General features: G+C 35.3%; 1 protein-coding gene across 8 annotated transcripts in view; it reads left to right on the top strand.

Moving 5' to 3' along the window:
• The window catches only part of LOC121731312, a 160,148-nt gene that overhangs the window by 97,104 nt on the left and 45,675 nt on the right, over positions 1-17,369 (top strand). For 7 of the 8 annotated variants that reach the window (XM_042120700.1, XM_042120699.1, XM_042120697.1 and 4 more), the window contains exons 20-22: positions 12,889-13,037; positions 15,862-16,141; positions 16,729-16,860. In XM_042120700.1, coding sequence (XP_041976634.1) covers positions 12,889-13,037; positions 15,862-16,141; positions 16,729-16,860 — 561 coding nt within the window. Of the gene's footprint in view, positions 1-6,373; positions 7,509-12,888; positions 13,038-15,861; positions 16,142-16,728; positions 16,861-17,369 lie in introns of all 8 variants that reach the window. The other variant, XM_042120698.1, reaches the window with a different exon arrangement.

Below are 17,369 nucleotides of genomic sequence, written 5' to 3'. Positions count from 1 at the left end.
GGTCGAGTAGTTTCAGAGCGATCAATGCAAATAATCATAATTTGTAGTCGCTCTTTTTAATTTTATAGTATGAGGTTCCTCTTTTATAAAATAAGGGGGCAAACGATCAAACGGGTCACCTGGTGTAAAGCAAATACCGTCGCCCATGGACACTCGCAACATTAGAAGAGCTGCAGGTACGTTGCTGGCCTTCCAAAAAGGAATACGCTCTCTTCTTGAAGGGCGTATTGGTGCGGAAACACTGCTGGTGACAGTAATTTATTATACACGTCTGATGATGAATTGTTTCGAAATTGCTCGTGTATTTTGTTATAACAATTTTTGATCATAGTGGAAAAAGTGCAAGCAAAATAGTGTTTTATTAGTGTTCAACATGAACTTCCACCAAGAACCGACAGTACAATCAATTATATATACCGTTTAATATAGTCACGAAAGTTAGTGTTTTTGCTGAAAAGATTATTTTGAATAGTGGACCACGGTGGACTATATCTGAAAGGCACATCGGTCCAGCTGACATTCATAACACACTCTAATATAGAACGGTTAATAATATAGAACGGTTCAAACTTTAGCATTCATGTCAATTCAGCTGCTAATGATTAGAGTGAATTAGTTTCAAAACGCTCCAAATCAAGAGCATGCATCGAATGAAATTTGCCATTTCGCATGTAGTTACGACAGTCCAAATGCGATGTCTCTCTGTTGCGGCGCGTTCCGCCCTACTTCGCCGGGATGCGACGGCTGTTAGCATAATTAAAACATGACTAAGCAATAAGAATACATTATATTCCACAATCGATTCTGGCTGAATCCGTTACGTCAAAATCAATTCATCAATCATTGTAACTGTAAAGGCATTACAGTATAGAAACATCGATGATATATAAACGTAGTATTAGCAAAGCTCGACTGTATAATAATATAGCTTACTATATTATAATAGATTTCTTTATTATGATCGAATAAAATATAATTACATAATCTTCACGCTTAAATTACCAAAACGATTTTATGATAAATTGGTATGGGAATACTTTGGTTTCGGATGGCCATACTAAATTCGTATCACGTAAGGTTCTCGAGCGGTCAAGATTTTTTTACTACTGAATTTATCAGTATCATCAAATATATTTTCCAATATTATACGCGTAAGCCGTAAAGTAAGCACTATAAAGCATTCCAGGAATAAATCTTATAAAATGCATGCTCCTGTACAAAATTCAATTGAATTAATAAGATTTTCATTAACTTATCGACTTTGCAATTTTAAACGGCATATTCTGTAATAATTAATTGGTGAGAAAGTGCCCGGAAGTCCTATAAACGATGAATTTTTATCCTCAAAGTAAAATAATAAAAAGAATATTAAATTTCATTACAAGAGCTTCCGGATCTCTCACGATAATTCTCAATCGCGCAGATGAAGCAGTGAAATAAATTTGCATTATATACTTACGTGCTTTAGAAGCATAGTTATATTTTATTTTCATAGTTTCTTACAGTCTGACCAGTTTAAGCATGACCATTGTAGTTTACTTTTAATATGCTACAAGGGTCGTGGTTAAACTGGTCGTCACATAATAAGTAAATATAAGTAGTAAAGTGAGAAGACCTTACATTTACGATTATGTCGATCTTTTTAAACATAAATAAAAAAATCAATTGGTTCCGTTTCTTAACGCTATTTTTAAAACTCAATCCAAGTTTTTTAAGTTTATTATATATTCAGATCTTCAGCTGATGCGGGGAGAGTGGTTATTACAAATAACAACGGAAATAGGATTTGAATAAAACCGTTTTCAAGATTCGAAGGTGAAGTAAATAAAACATTATTTTCAAGTCTTGTCATTTATTGAACCAAGACTTGCTGGGAACAAATTATCGGACGTTTTCATTCGATACGGCTTGTTTCTGTCTGATTAATACAAAATACACTAAGGGTGGGTTGCACCAGAGGCGTAGTTAAAGTTAAAGTTAAGGTTATCGTCAAATATGGTGTCCATTATGGACTTTTACTAGGGAATTGACAGTTCATTTGACGTTTTGTTATGGTTCAAGTTACAGTTAAAGTAAGTTGGTGCAACCCACCCTAAACTGTGCACATTGTCTGACATAAGTCGCGCTGGCCTGATGTTTTTGCATCCGCAGACGTCCGAGGACGAACCGTGCACATTGTTAAGCCGCATCCGTCAGCCGCGACTTATGATAACGTCTGATAGTTTGTTTCTAGCTTAGAACACGTTTAGAGAAATAAATTTATTTGCAATACTTTATGTTACTAGATGACGATTACGCAGAAATTTGTTGATCGCGCGTGAGTCGTAAATTTTTTCCTTTCCCCGGACTCAAACTATCTCTATACCTCATTATAATCGGTTCAGCGTTTCAAGAATGAAGAAGTCAGAAACAGACAGACAGACAAAAACACCTTGGAATTTATAACATTAAGTATCTTTCACACCAATTTTAATAACATAGCATGGCGTGTCGTTATTACTTATGACCTCCACCAAGATATTCAAAAGTTTTAATCTTGTTATATTTTTTATATTATTAGCTTATATTATTAGGTTCCACAAGACAAAAGTCACATCAGTTACGCGCGGGTTGTCCCAGCGGACGCACGTGTGATCTGCGACGCACGACTTGTCCGTAATTATTGTGCTAGTTAAATACGAATTGTTTTTACACGAATGTTTACAACCTAACTGATAAGGGCACTCCTGGCAACAGGAGTCCCTTTGTGTTATAATGTTCGACCCCACTAAAGAATATTACCCCACCGTTATGTCTCAACCTACCGCTTCGTCTCAAGCCACCGTGAAACCTCAGCAAGTACCTAAACAAACAAGTTACGCCAATGTCACCTCTTCGTTATCGTTCCCAAAGAAAGATCAGGCGATTATAATAGACTCAATCGATGAAATAACCATAAGAGAATACCTCGTTGCGCTGACCGCCTTGATACCTGTTTCTTCGATAAGATTTGTTTCAAGAATATCGAATGCTAGAATCTGTATTTATTTAGACTCGAAAAAAACAGCAGACGAACTTATTGAAGACAAAAAGAAAATTACAGTTAAAAATATCGTATTGGAGATAAAACCATTAATAACTAGAAATAAACGCATAGTTTTATCAAATGTTTGTCCAGTAATTCCCAACTATATTATCGAAGAGGCATTAAAGTATAGAAACGTCGATGATATATAAACGTAGTATTAGCAATGCTCGACTGTATAATAATATAGCTTACTATATTATAATAATATAATATATAATATAATATCTATGGACGCTTCACACCACGTCAGTCTGGCCCCGTGCTAAGTACCTAAAGGACTTGTGTTACAGGTACCAGACAACGGAAATATATTTAATACTTTTATACTATACATATATTTGAGATTTTTATTGAATCATACACATATTTAATACACATCCAGACCCGGGAACATTAAAAACTTTTTGTTCCGTCGGCGGGATTCGAACCCGCGACCCCCGGCTTGAGTTACCAACGCGCTCACCACTGAGCCACAGAGGTCGTCAATAGATTTCTTTTTTATGATCGAAAAAAATATAAATTATATAATCTTCACACTTAAATTACCAAAACGATTTTATGTTAAATTGGTATGGAAATACTTTGGGTTCTGGAAGGCCATACTAAACTAGTATCAGGGAAGGTTCTCGAGTGGGCAAGATTTTTTTACGAATGAATGTATCAGTTTCATCAAATATTTCCAAGAAAACATAATATATGCGTAAGCGTAAGTACAGTAAGCACTAAGCGTTCTAGGAATAAATCTTATAAAATGCATGCTCCAGTACAAAATTCAATTGAATTAATAAGGTTTAAATAAATTATCGACTTTGCAATTTTAAACGGCATATTCTGTAATAATTAATTGATGAGAAAGTGCCCGGAAGTCCTATAAACGATGAATTTTTATCCTCAAAGTAAAATAATAAAAAGAATATTAAATTTCATTACAAGAGCTTCCGGATCTCTCACGATAATTCTTAATCGCGCAGACGAAGCAGTGAAATATATTGCATTATATACTTACGTGCTTTATAAGCATAGTTATATTTTATTTTCATAGTTCCTTACAGTCTGACCAGTTTAAGCATGACCCTCGTAGTTTACTTTTAATATGCTACAAGGGTTGTGGTTAAACTGGTCATCACATTATAAGTAAACATGAGTGGTAAAGTGAGAAAACCTTAGATTTAGGATTATGTCGATATTTTTAAACAAATAAAAAAAAAATTTGTTCCGTTTCGTAGCGCTATTTTTAAAAACTCAGTCCTAATTTGTTAAGTTATTCAGATTTTCAGCGGATGCGGGGAGAGTGGTTATTACAAATAACAACGGAAATAGGATTTGAATAAAACCGTTTTCAAGATTCGAAGGTGAAGTAAATAAAACATTATTTTCAAATCTTGTCATTTATTGAACCAAGACTAAACCACGTGACATTTTAGTATGAAGCCTGGTATATACAAATTCGCGATTTGAAAAAAAGTCATTTTGGCGGCAAGAGATGAAACATGTGCCAATCGATAGTACAGAGTAGACAGAATTATATGTCTACTGTGGATAGTACATCAAAATATAAATAGGAAATACTCTTTTTTTAACTCCTAAATTTTATTCCGAAACCGTATCAGTTACGACATTTTACCAAAGAGTGTAATATCCTATTTATATTTTCTCTCTCTATCTATATACCTCATTATAATCGGTTCAGCGTTTCAAGCTTGAAGAAGTCAGAAACAGACAAATAGACAAAAACACTTTCGAATTTATAACATTAAGCATGGATATATAATTTTTAATCCACAAACCCACCAATTTTAATAAATAACCCTCCTGGCAGTCGGGTGAAAAGCAAGCAAGTGTGGTTATCACTTATGACCTCCACCACGATATTCAAAAGTTTTAATCGTGTCTTTTTTGTGGACAGCTTCACGCTCTCATTTTGTAATTCAACCCACCACCTTAAAGTAATTATATTATTAGGTTCCACCAGTCAAAATTCGCATTCAAGTTTTCAATATTTAATTCAATATCCATTACCTAATTGAATTACTTAAAATGCTATATTTATCTTAGGCCGCGAGATCATTTTATACTTTACACATGAATAAATTATTACATTTGATATTCTCCAACCAAGTTTCTCAAAAATTTACTCCGGATTAATAAAAATTAATGTAGCTCTACATAAAATCACAGTATAGCAATATTAGTAGGGATATGTCATATTGCTATACTGTGATAAAATACATGGTTCTGAAAATTACTATTTACTTACCATGCAAAGTAAATACCCAACTCCATATGAGTGTTTCGTACCGAATAACTTAGCAAGTTAATTAAAAAGAATATTATTTGAAACAAAACTGAATAAATAAAAAAAAAATTGCTACTCATTCGCATGACTACTGCTAGACTTTTTAAAACGCTTACAAAAAATTTATAATTATTTTTCGACAACGTTGTACACAATATATTTGTATTTCTTTACATTAATTAAAACGTTTTCAATTTCTATTTGCGTAGACTTTATTAAATCCTATTTTTGTAGGAAATTTTTAGACCAAAAGACTAAAAATATATGAGTTTTTTGCCGTAACATATTGAGGTTGGTACGTCACAGCACAGAAACTGTTTCAAGGATAAAACGCTACGAGCAATCTGTTTTAGGTCAATTTTATCCAATTTGTCCGTGGCAAATTCATTTAACCTCAATTAACGGTAACCTTTATAAGTGTGGAGGCTTATGGAGGACGTTTATTATAATCCTAACGCCATATCCGTTTCCGGCTACGTGCAGAGATAAAGTTTTTTAACTTGTCGACATTTTGATGAATATTCATAGGATTTTGGGCTTGGGTCTTGTTAAACTTTTCTATGGCGTGAACTTTTTGTTTTAACAAAAGAAACAAAAGTTAATTGTAAATGACAAAATAAATTAGGTACCTAATAAATTTAAACAAACAAAGTTAAGTCCCTGCTTAAGGGATTTAGGTCATACTTTTGATTAATAACGACAATGTGCAAAATACGCTTCACTAGGGAGGTGCTCCATATTCTGGCATCTAAAACATAAACAAAAAATCTCATGCATATTAATGTGATGTAATGTACCGCGCATGGTAAAAAGCTCCTTCGTTTAGGAAGAGTTATAGTCTCACAGATTATGTGTCTTAGAATAAATGATGTCTATTTGTTTCGTAAAATACAAAAAAACTAAACTATTAAATATAGCATTCTGTTTTTATTTAAAAAACCTTCATAAAAAGAAGCTAAGCTGCAAAAAACTAAAGTTGTTACATTAACACATTTTCCTTCCAACTTAAGCATGAAATCGTCATAAAAATGCTACCGGTATTCAAAGTTATTGTCCAATATTCGAACATTCTATCGAGTGACTTTCAAAATGACTATGAACAGTGAGGCGCAATGTGTATAGTGACTTAGGGTGCGTACAATTCGGCAAGCGCGCGGCAGTAGCGGGTGTAGCGGAAGTCGCGGAAGTAGCGGGCGGGACGGGAGCGGCGGTGATGAGGTGACGGCGTCGCGCGGCCGCTGACGCCACCCGTCGCCAATGATGGTGGAGACGCACCGCGCGCCGCCGCCGCGATGTGCGCGCGCGCCGGACCGTGGCAAGCCCGCCTCCGCCTCCGCGCCGCCCTCGCTGGCCGGCAGTGGCACCGTCATGCACCTGCGCCGCCGCCGCCACAAGACGGTGCACTTCGGCGAGAACCTCCTCATGCAGGTCTGCGCGGACCGCGCGCACCTGGCCGCGCTCGGCGCGAGGGTGCCCGACATCTCCTTCTGCCACAAATCCCACACGGGGCTCGACAAAGGCGACGCCCGCTTCTGCTGCGTCGCGCATCACTGCTGCCTGGCCGCCGGTGCTCTCGCGGCACTCGCGGCGAACGGCCGGCCCGCACCGACAAGAGAGCGCAGCGCCGACTCGCACTCGAGCGGCGGGGAGACCGCCGACAAGGGGGAGGGCGGGGGCGGCGCGTCCAGGGAGCAGAAACGCAAGCCCAAGCGTCACCACCATCATCACCACCACCACCACAAAGTCCACAACTGTCCCTACCACGGCGTCGCGCCACCCCCTGAGGAGGAGCCTCCCGATGAAAAGGCGCTGGTACCGAAGAAGACGGTCTCCCCGTACCTATATATTCCCAGCAAATTAGAACCGAACGTGCAGCAGCTGTTCAGTTTTATCGAGGGCGTCCTGAGTGCTTGGGCCGCGGAGGAGGGGCTCACTAGTACAGGGGAATATTCTGAGCCGGACGAGCGTATCGTGCGTCGTCGAAAACTGAACAAATACAAGAAGCGCACAGATGTACTTAACATACGCCGCATCGTCTACGAGGTGTCCATCCTTCAAGGGGCTAAACTTCTCGGAAACGTCCGGTTTCGACACTATCACTGGAAGGGAACGGCGCAGACATGCAATGAAGCGTTTCTACGTAAGGTACGTATGTACATTGTACAGTTGACAAATACGTACTGTGTTATATAATATATCTCTACACGTTGGTAAAAAAAACATATATGTATTATGTCAAGGTTGAACGAGATCATTGTCATTACATTGTATATCTCTATTTATAAAACCAAAAGATTAATTAACTTTCATTCTAAAAAACAATTCCACATTGTTTATAAATTTTTCATTAAAGTGACTCAATATCAATTTTGTGCTGATTTGGGACAGCTTTCATTTCCCCGTAAATGCTTGTGAAGTTTTAAATGAAAGTCACAATAACTTCGTACAATAGTGTGGTTGGAGATTAAACCCAGTGAAATATACCTAACATTTTGACCTTATTTTAGATCTGCGAGATCTGCAATTTCCTTTCTACTAATGAGGGCTTTTATTTCTACTCTATAGCACTTTCGCCTTTATTTTAAGCATTCATAAATAAATAGATCATAAATAGATAAAAGAGTTAAATCCTTTCTGCGTTTGAAAATGCGAAAGCCATGCATTCTGTAGATATTATTGATCATTATAATATTATGTTGAAATAAGTAATAATAGAATAATATTAGTAAAACGATATAACTAAACACAAACTCTTAAAGACCTTGTGACTCTTCTAAATAAAAATTACTTTATAATATTTTTAATTAACACTTACACGCTCAACAACGCGAAGTAAACTTCACACAAAGCCGAAGTACACTTGGTAAATAAACTTATCCTGCAAATGTATAAACATAATTCTACGACCAGGAAACCGCACAAAGCCAACTACAGGATATTTATTTCCTGGCGCAACTTCAAACGTATTCATAATTGATATTTCGTAGCTTTAAAGTTTATTTTACTAACCAATGAAAAAAAATGTCATTAACCAGAATATAGGTATTACTTAATAGGTATACATTTATTTAGTTTGACAATGGTTTGACCCTGTCTGTGCCACGTTTTTCTCGTACCAAATGAGGACAAATATAAGTATTGTAATTAAAACGCATAGTGATCTTTATAATAAAACAATGCTGGGAATTCAAAAAAATCCGTCTTCATACCCATACAAATTGCCGATCCGGGTATCCGTATGGGTATGAAGACGGCATTTTTTTTTTTTTGAGTTCCCAGCATTGTTCTCATAGAAAAAGTTGTTCATTTTGACGGTCTCATTTGATGGTTTCAAGGATAACGGTGTTTACACAAACACACTGTATAATTGAGTTAGTAATACATAAAAGTCTTAATATTTCATCTATTCCAAGAAACAAGGTGAAATTATATAACAATCTCGGCAACATTTTTATTCTAAAAATATTTAGTTGTAAGGCATGTTCTTAATGAAAAGCAGTGAGGGCCCGCCGGGGTCGTCGAGTGCCATCGAGCTGAGAGCAGGTTCCTGTGTCCCGTATGCTACCATCTTGACAATTTTATTAAAGTCACACACGACTCATTCGCTTCCATTTTGTTTAATTTTTTTTTTTACTTTTGTTTCACTATTACGCTTTGTAAGATAAAGACATAATAGCCTTAATAATAAACGAGAATTAGGGCTTGTTTCACCACTTCCTGATAAGTGCCGAATAGGCTATCCACCACTTTACTTGACAGATCAAGCATGGAGAATCTGTCAAAAAAGTTGTGAATGGTCTATTCGCCACTTTATCAGAAAGTGGTGAAACAGGTCCTTAGACTCATTTCAAATCCATGTCGCTGTCTTTATCTGATACGTTTGAAAGCCATTTGGCTTCAACGATATCATCTCATAAATTACTGTACTATTTTATGTTTAGGAAATAAAAAAGCCACAAATTGTTTAGTATTTTATTACGAACTGAAAAATAAGGGCGCGAGAGCCGTTAAATTGCACTGAAGCTATGCAGCACACTAACATTTCTCACAGTGATTAAATACATTAAATACTTTAAACAAATTATAGCATGTTAGGTGAAAAATAAATATGTACAGAGTACACCTACATTATAATACAATATTTCTCACAATATGAGTATGAAGCGCGACCATTTCAATATGTCAGACGCAGCAAAGGCGAATGAAAGAAAAATAAAAATGTTTATTAATTTTATACCTGCCTTTTGCAGAGTGTAACACGTTTTATTGAAAACGACTCTTTGTTATAAAGTGATGTTTACACAGTAAAACATATATGCTGCATTTGGAAGCCAGTTGTTAGCAGACTTAACATAATAATAAAGTGTAACATCAAATAATATATTAAGTATTATTTTTATAGATCTCATAGTATCATAAGGTTTAAATTATAATTATATTATCCGCTACGAAACAAAATATGCTATACGCACTTTGATGAATTAAGTAAACGTAAAAGTAAGTTTGATATTTTGAGGTTACAAAGATACTAACTTTAAAATCATTGAATAAAAACATAACTAATTAAATTTTATTAACATTTTGAGGTAACAAATATTCTGATCATAATCCCAAGTTCCCAACGAATTAAAACATGACTAATTAGATATATTATGATTTGAGGTAATAAAAATTTTGACTTTAATCCTAACGAATTAAAACCTAACTAATTAGATAGGTCAACGTGAATTGTAACCACTTGTCGGACGCAATGATGGCGTACGCGGCTGGCGAGCGAGTCACCGCGCCCTATATCCCCAATTATTGATCTAACTCCTGTTGTGCCCTCTTTTAACTACTATTCAATTTTCAGGAATGTTTATCCATACAATACAATCCATACAATCTATGACTGCTTAACGTGTTAAAAAAAAAGAAAAAACTAATAATAAATTATTATTGCATTGGAATGATTTTTAGAAGCTTTCTTAATCGTACGAAAAATTAAGAATACAATTTTATTAGTGAGAAGATTAAATTTTAATAAAATTAATACCCCGATCATAGGAATCGCAGACGCAATAGATTTTCAACTGGTATGCGACAGCCGGGTGCCGTTTGGGGGTTGATGGGTTAAAGGCAATATGCCAAAAGTACTCTACAGTCTAACTTACACGTGTGCCATATATTATCTATCTGCTTTTAAGTCATGAAATAGATATGGTTTAATGTGCGTTGAGTTAATGCGTATCATGGTGCTAATGGTTTTGTATTTAGATATTACTTATATGAATACAGTGCTATAATTTCCTTAGATATACAATATCAAAAGACACAATTCAAACTTCGGAGACGTAGTAATTACACAATAATTAATAGTCAATTCATGCATACGTTTATGGTTATCATAGACAAGATATTGTTATGATTTTCATAGTCCACTTATATAAACCCATAATAACTTACATAGAGCAAACGCCATAGAAATAAATCTAAGGATAAAAACGGATGGATCTTGTCAGGTACGCGAATAACTCAAGATGAAGCTTGCAGCAATTTTCTCAAACGTCGCGGACGTTTTAAAGAGACGAATATATTAAATCCCGTTAGAGCTGAGCTAACACGGCGGACATTAATTCCGACTACAGCACAAAATATAGCAGCTTAGGTTGTTACCCCTAGCCCGCCTTGAAGCGAGCTTGAAAAGGAAATAGGTTTTAGCATTCCTCAATATTTTCCTTCTTGCGTGTGCGCCAATATCTTTTTTTTTATTTAAGGAGTTTTACATAGTTCCACCAATATCTTTATCGCAAAGTTATTATTAAAGATTGAATATTTTTTTATTAAACAATATTATTTTGGAAAATTGAATAAAAATATGAATAAATAGTTAATGGAAAGCCTGTATTACTAAAAAAGTCTGAGCCATTTACCGACCGCTTAAGAAACCGTCACTTTTTATCCACTACCCACAACATTTAGGGAGTGCTAAAGTGGCATGAAATGTTTCAGGGAAGGGGTCATGTACGTGCCCGTTTTTGTTAGCTGGACCTGTTTATCCTTCCGTGAACAGTTTTTTCACGTCTAAGCTGTTTCCAAAATAACAAGGTCGTACCGCGTACGATTTATTACGTTTCTAGGCCAATTTTTACATCGTCAAAATAATATAACATTAAATTGAGAAATAAACAGTTTAAATTTTCGAGTTTCAAAAAAGAATGGGCTGTTTTCGGCTGTGGATATATATTTTATTGCACGAAATCTATCAACGTGCCTTTTGATCAGCCAGCAAAAAAAATATCGCGAAAGTAAATTATGTTGCGTTTTATAACTAATTATAACATCTTGTTAGATGAGGAATCTAGTAATGTGATTGAATGATTGCTCTGAGTTGCTTGCAACAGTAAAGCTAGTTCTAGTCGTAATTAATACTCAAGCTATGATGTTCACTGAACCTTGTACCAGCTCAGATTATCGACTGAAATAATCGGATCGTATAATATCTGTTGCTTGCGTAACATTTAACTTAAGTTCTCTTTCCGCACTATCGTTAAATTTTCAAGAAGGTGATTTATGAGTTATGACATTATACATTTTAATTTTAGAAACTTATTTAAATTAAATTATCCCTTTAAAATTAAAACAACATAGTAGTTTTACAAGTAACTACATAAATGGATTATTTTGAATCGATTTCAATCACGAATTTTTGCAAACGAAATCGTGGCTTACCCATTGGTGGTTTTGTTCGATAGTATTAAATGTATTTCACCTATTTGTATTCAGAACCGCTCATTATTATTAGGATAGGCGCACAGCGGTAATCATAAAGGCTTAATTCATTCATTGCCCTCGTGTACGATTGAACAACATTAACGTGGCTAAGCACTAAGCGCCTGATTAATAATGATCACGGGACGTGACCACAATCTCGATACGCCTAATGTGATGTGTTTCACTTGAGATCAAACGACGTACACTGATCGTAACCTCGTGTATAAACGGTGATTCCATCGCCATAATATAGTCTATCGGCGTTACGAACAAAGTGTAACACTTCTATGTTTTGTATTCAAATTGATAACAGCGATCAATAATACAAAAGCGATCAATAAAAGACAAATAAAATAAATAAATTCAAAATAAGTGCAGTGTTTTGAATTAATTTATTTTTATAGACTCACCAATTATAGAACAGCATTTGTGAAATTTTAAAATTTGTACATTTGTACACAATTTGAGGCATTGTTAATGTTGATCAATTGAAATTAACTAATTCTGATTTGAATAGTATGCGGATTTTCAACTTCACCCTATAGTCGTGCCTAAATAGTAATAAATTAATTGTATATTATTATTGATTGTATATTGTATACATTATGTGATAAAATCATAATATCTAATCATTTATAAGATTTTTAATTAATGAAAAAAAAAATTATTTAGTCTCTATACTGCCATCTAGCGTTTTGCGTTCTTCCTCAGGTTTCAGGCTAACTTATAAATTACACCAGTTTACTCACAGAGGATTTGTTTACACGTTCAGATATCGGACGATGATCGTATGTCGCTGACGACGGCGGTGTCGGACGAGGAGGAGCCGGGCGAGAGCGCGATGAACTCGCCCTACAAGGGCAAGCAGACCGGCGCCGCCGCTGCTTCCTTCAACTGCACCGGGGCTGTGAGGAAGGCCGGGTAAGTTTAGGGTCAACTCAGATCGCAACGCGATGCGTAGATGCATTTCTAAATTCAAATCTGTCAAATCCATACAAATTTAGAAATGCATCTATCGCGTCGCGTTACGGTATGAATTGACCCTTAGACAACAGACGTAACATTGATAAAGTCGCTTGACAAACCCTCTAGCCATCACGCTTTCTTTACTGCAAATTTATAAAATCATAGGTCAAAAGGTATGGAATTGACATATAAAGCGTTATTTGTTTTTTTTTAATTAATTATGTATTTAAGTAATACAAATTATAACTTATGTCTAATTGAGAGTGTACCATAAACTTGCAAGGTTTGTCTGGTACAGTTTTGTTTTAGGGCTCCCACGCAGAACTGCGAATTCGCATCGCATTGCAAGAATCTATAACAAAACTGGTACCAAAAATGACTTTACGAATCTTAATGTCATTTTTAGTCGTAATTTACGATGCGATGAGATGCGATTTGCGAATTCGCAGTTTTGAAGTTTTTGAACTCGGCAATATAAAGCTTTGTTGTCAATGAAAACATCGTTATTACAATTCGCAATATGTGCATCATTATGTCGTAACATGAGACAATGTTGAGTTAATAATTTAGATAAAGTTCTGTCTTAATCAACATAATTCGATTATAACAATTTTTTATACAGTTATCACAATTTTACCAATTTATTTCTCAATATTTTTTGTGTTACCTGACTGGATTAAAAAATCTATACCAAGCTTAATCTTTGTTAGATGCGCCCGTCCTACAGGGTTGCAGTTTTCCAGCAAAAACTGCGATGTTTTCTACTATTTTGTTTCCCGGGATTGATTGATTTAAATCGGATTTTACAAAGTGGCTATTCGTTCTTAGGAAATAAAAATGTTTTAAAATTGAGTTTTCGCTACCTTTGTATCTAGGTACTCAAAATATGCGCATATTCTGGAATCTTCAGATTGTTATTTAGTAATTGCTAAATTCTACAAAAACACATTAATTTTATAACGTGATTAAAAAACTGATAGAGCCGTTCTAATCCCCTAAAACTCTATCAATTACCACATTTTCAAACTGATGCTATTGAAGTCCAATCTTTTATACATTTAGTAGTATATTTTACTGTGGAGAAATTATTTGTAATATAAATAAACCGAATACCGCGGGCAATTTCGAGGTTAAATTCAGGCATTTGTTGTATGCCTCTTTCAAATACTAACGTTATTTTGTTTTTATAAGAATGTCAACTATCTAGCTAGCGCAGTTCTTGAGATACAGCCTGGAAACAAAAAGATCGGCTTGAAAGTCTTTGTAATAGGATCCCATTACTATTTAGGTAATATACTCAAAAAAAAGGAAAAATTTTCTATCGTCGTTAACACATTTTGCTGACGCGGACAAAGTCGCGGGCAAGAGCTAGTTAAAAATACAAATAAACCGAATACCGCGGGCATTTTTGATTCCTTTATGAAGCACAGGTTTCGTGAAACTTTTCAGGCTTCACAAAATATGAAATTCTATAGGTCTGCACCTGAAAAGATATCGAATAATATTTTCCGACCGCCGAGTTTTGCATAGAAAAGTGTATTAAAATCTGTTGTCTCGGGTATAAACTCATTGCTTAAGACGGGGAAGGGGAATAATAAAAGAGAGTCCTGTCTTACAACGTTGACGACTTTCCTTAAGCCTACAGCGTGCTTTATGAACCTTAAGGCTACAATTTCTCTTCCATGAATCCCAAATGACCGGAGGGAAATCTTACCCGTGACCTATTCAAAGCCGCCGTAAAAAGCGCCTACACAGGATGCGGTACCTTCGATGGGATCCTTCAAAGATACACCATACATGCTCAAGTCCTTGGCATCCTTGTACATTGCTGAACTCAAAAAAAAGCTCTCTGAAGAAAAAGCATTTTTTTCCTATAAAATTTTGGAAGCGCTTCGTAACATTTATGCCTTTTTGTTATACGTAAAATATTATTAAGTTGTTTTACTCGTTACATATGGAAATATTGTTACGGTACATTATAATTATATTTTGTGTATCCTCGTATATTTTCAATTTACTTGTTACCAAGGAAGCGAACTTTGTTATCTCACCCTACGGCCTTCTACGGACTTGATCTCCGTAAAATAATTTTATACTAATATTCATAATATACGGTACAGCATTACACCATCAAGTTTACATGTTTTGAAATGTATTTTTGTTGTATGCTATGCACTTAACGTATAAAAGCCAAATATTGTACTTATAACGCGAATTAATTAAATTTTAATACTCTTCCTGAAATCACAATGAAAATATATATTTGTTGTACGTAAATAATATAAATAAATTTATAAATTCCAATAAATATTACCCGATTCCGTTCCATTAGTACCTAGAGTACAATCGCATCGCTAGCACTGTACCTGCTCGAATATCCGTTAATTAAAAGCGAATGTAAAAGCACGTTTGACTCTGAATTCCAGTGACACGTATAATACTTTAACAAATGAAATGTGTATACAAAATGAAAAGTTGGCGAACACACCTTTGTTTTAATTAAAAACACTCGGTACCATGTTCGCGCCGCGGTGCAAGTTAACAAGTAAATATACGACACGTTATATGGCGGTGTAATTCGTTATCTAGAGCATGGCTGCCCTAGAAAAAACAATTGTGCGTTTCCCTAAGCATTCCACAGCAGCAGGATGTGTTGAAAGTGGATAGAGATTTATCGTATGCCATAGAAAGAAGCTGCAGTTAAATACGTTTTATTTAAACACGTATAGATATTGTTAGAGTTTATGTTTTAGTAATATTTATTTTTTCTAATGAACAGATTTTTGAGCGTGAAGAAATGGCTGCTTCGCAAGAAACACCAGATCGAGCTCGCTCGCAAGCGCGGATGGAAAGGCTACTGGGTGTGTCTGAAAGGGACAACACTACTGTTCTACCCGTGCGACTCCCGAGAGGGGAGGTCTGTGGAAGCTGCACCAAAGCACTTGATAATCGTCGACGGAGCCATCATGCAGCCGATACCGGAGCACCCGAAGCGCGATTACATATTCTGTTTGAGCACGGCATTCGGCGACGCGTATCTCTTCCAGGCGCCGTGTCAGGTATGTCAATACTCGTAGATTAATCTCGGATTATTGATTAAAGGCTCCCAATTACTCGATATGTATTAATATCGGATAACTGATTAAAATATCCTCCTCTGTAAGTTAAGCTCGGATTAATTAGGCATTTCGCTAGCGTGAAATTCGATATTCGATTTTGCGGTGCTAGCTCGTTGTTAATGAGTATTTTAGTAGCTGGGATCTAACGCCCGGCTGTGCTGAAATCATTTGTACCTAAACCTCAACTATCATCGATATTGATGATATTTTACCTGTTTTATTATTGAAGAATGATTTTTGCAATTTGCTAATCGGAATTGAATAAAATTGGATTATAATAAAGTTGAAAGCAAAGTACTATTAAAATTGCTTTTATGGGGCTACTGAGTCCGTCATTGTTCACCACAGCAAACTATAATGATATATAATAAAAGCACTTAAAGCACATATTATATGTTCAATTAGTTGTAACAAAGGTTTAACTTTACCAAAGTCTATTCATTATACTGATTGTACAAACATGGAGTTTTTACCAGGTGAAATAGGTAGTTTTACTTTCAGAATGTTAAATACATTTTTTTATTCAGGTGGAACTCGAGAACTGGGTGAACAGTATCCACAGTGCCTGCGCCGCGGCCTTCGCCAGACACCGCGGCAAGACTGGGACACTGCACCTGCTACAAGAGGAGATATACAGACTTGAGAAAGCCATAGAGTCGGTAAGTGTTTTTTTAATTGTTATGAAGTTAATGAATGAGGTTTTGAAGATCAATCAATAACGTTCAAATAAATTTTATTGAAATCATGTATAAAATATACCATACTTTAAAAGGAATAAAATTCGTCGTATAAAACATGTGAGTCTTTATTACAGTGGCTATTAAATTTCAATTTTAAAACAGCTGTCTTTTGTGAAATTTTATTTACGCGATCGCATTCAATTACGTGACCAATTACAATTTTTATGACGGCAATATCGGTTCTATTATTTATTCACTACGAATAATAAAAAGTATATTATTCGTAGTTTATTTATTACTGAATTGTTTACCACAAATTTTATGGGACGCGCTAACATTTACTTCGAAGTTTAACACTTTATATCGAGTAGAAACTTCGATCTATAAAATAAATAAAATAGAGTATTAATTAATTATTATTGTTAGTTGGTTTCATCCTACAAAAAGTTGGTGTGCAATATTTTTGAAAAGTAACTTTCTAATTTTTT

The sequence above is a fragment of the Aricia agestis genome, chromosome 10 (assembly GCF_905147365.1).
Source record: "Aricia agestis chromosome 10, ilAriAges1.1, whole genome shotgun sequence".
Taxonomy (NCBI): Eukaryota; Metazoa; Arthropoda; class Insecta; order Lepidoptera; family Lycaenidae; genus Aricia; species Aricia agestis.
The sequence above is the reverse complement of the archived record's forward strand: the minus strand, read 5'-3'. Positions and strand labels throughout refer to the sequence as shown.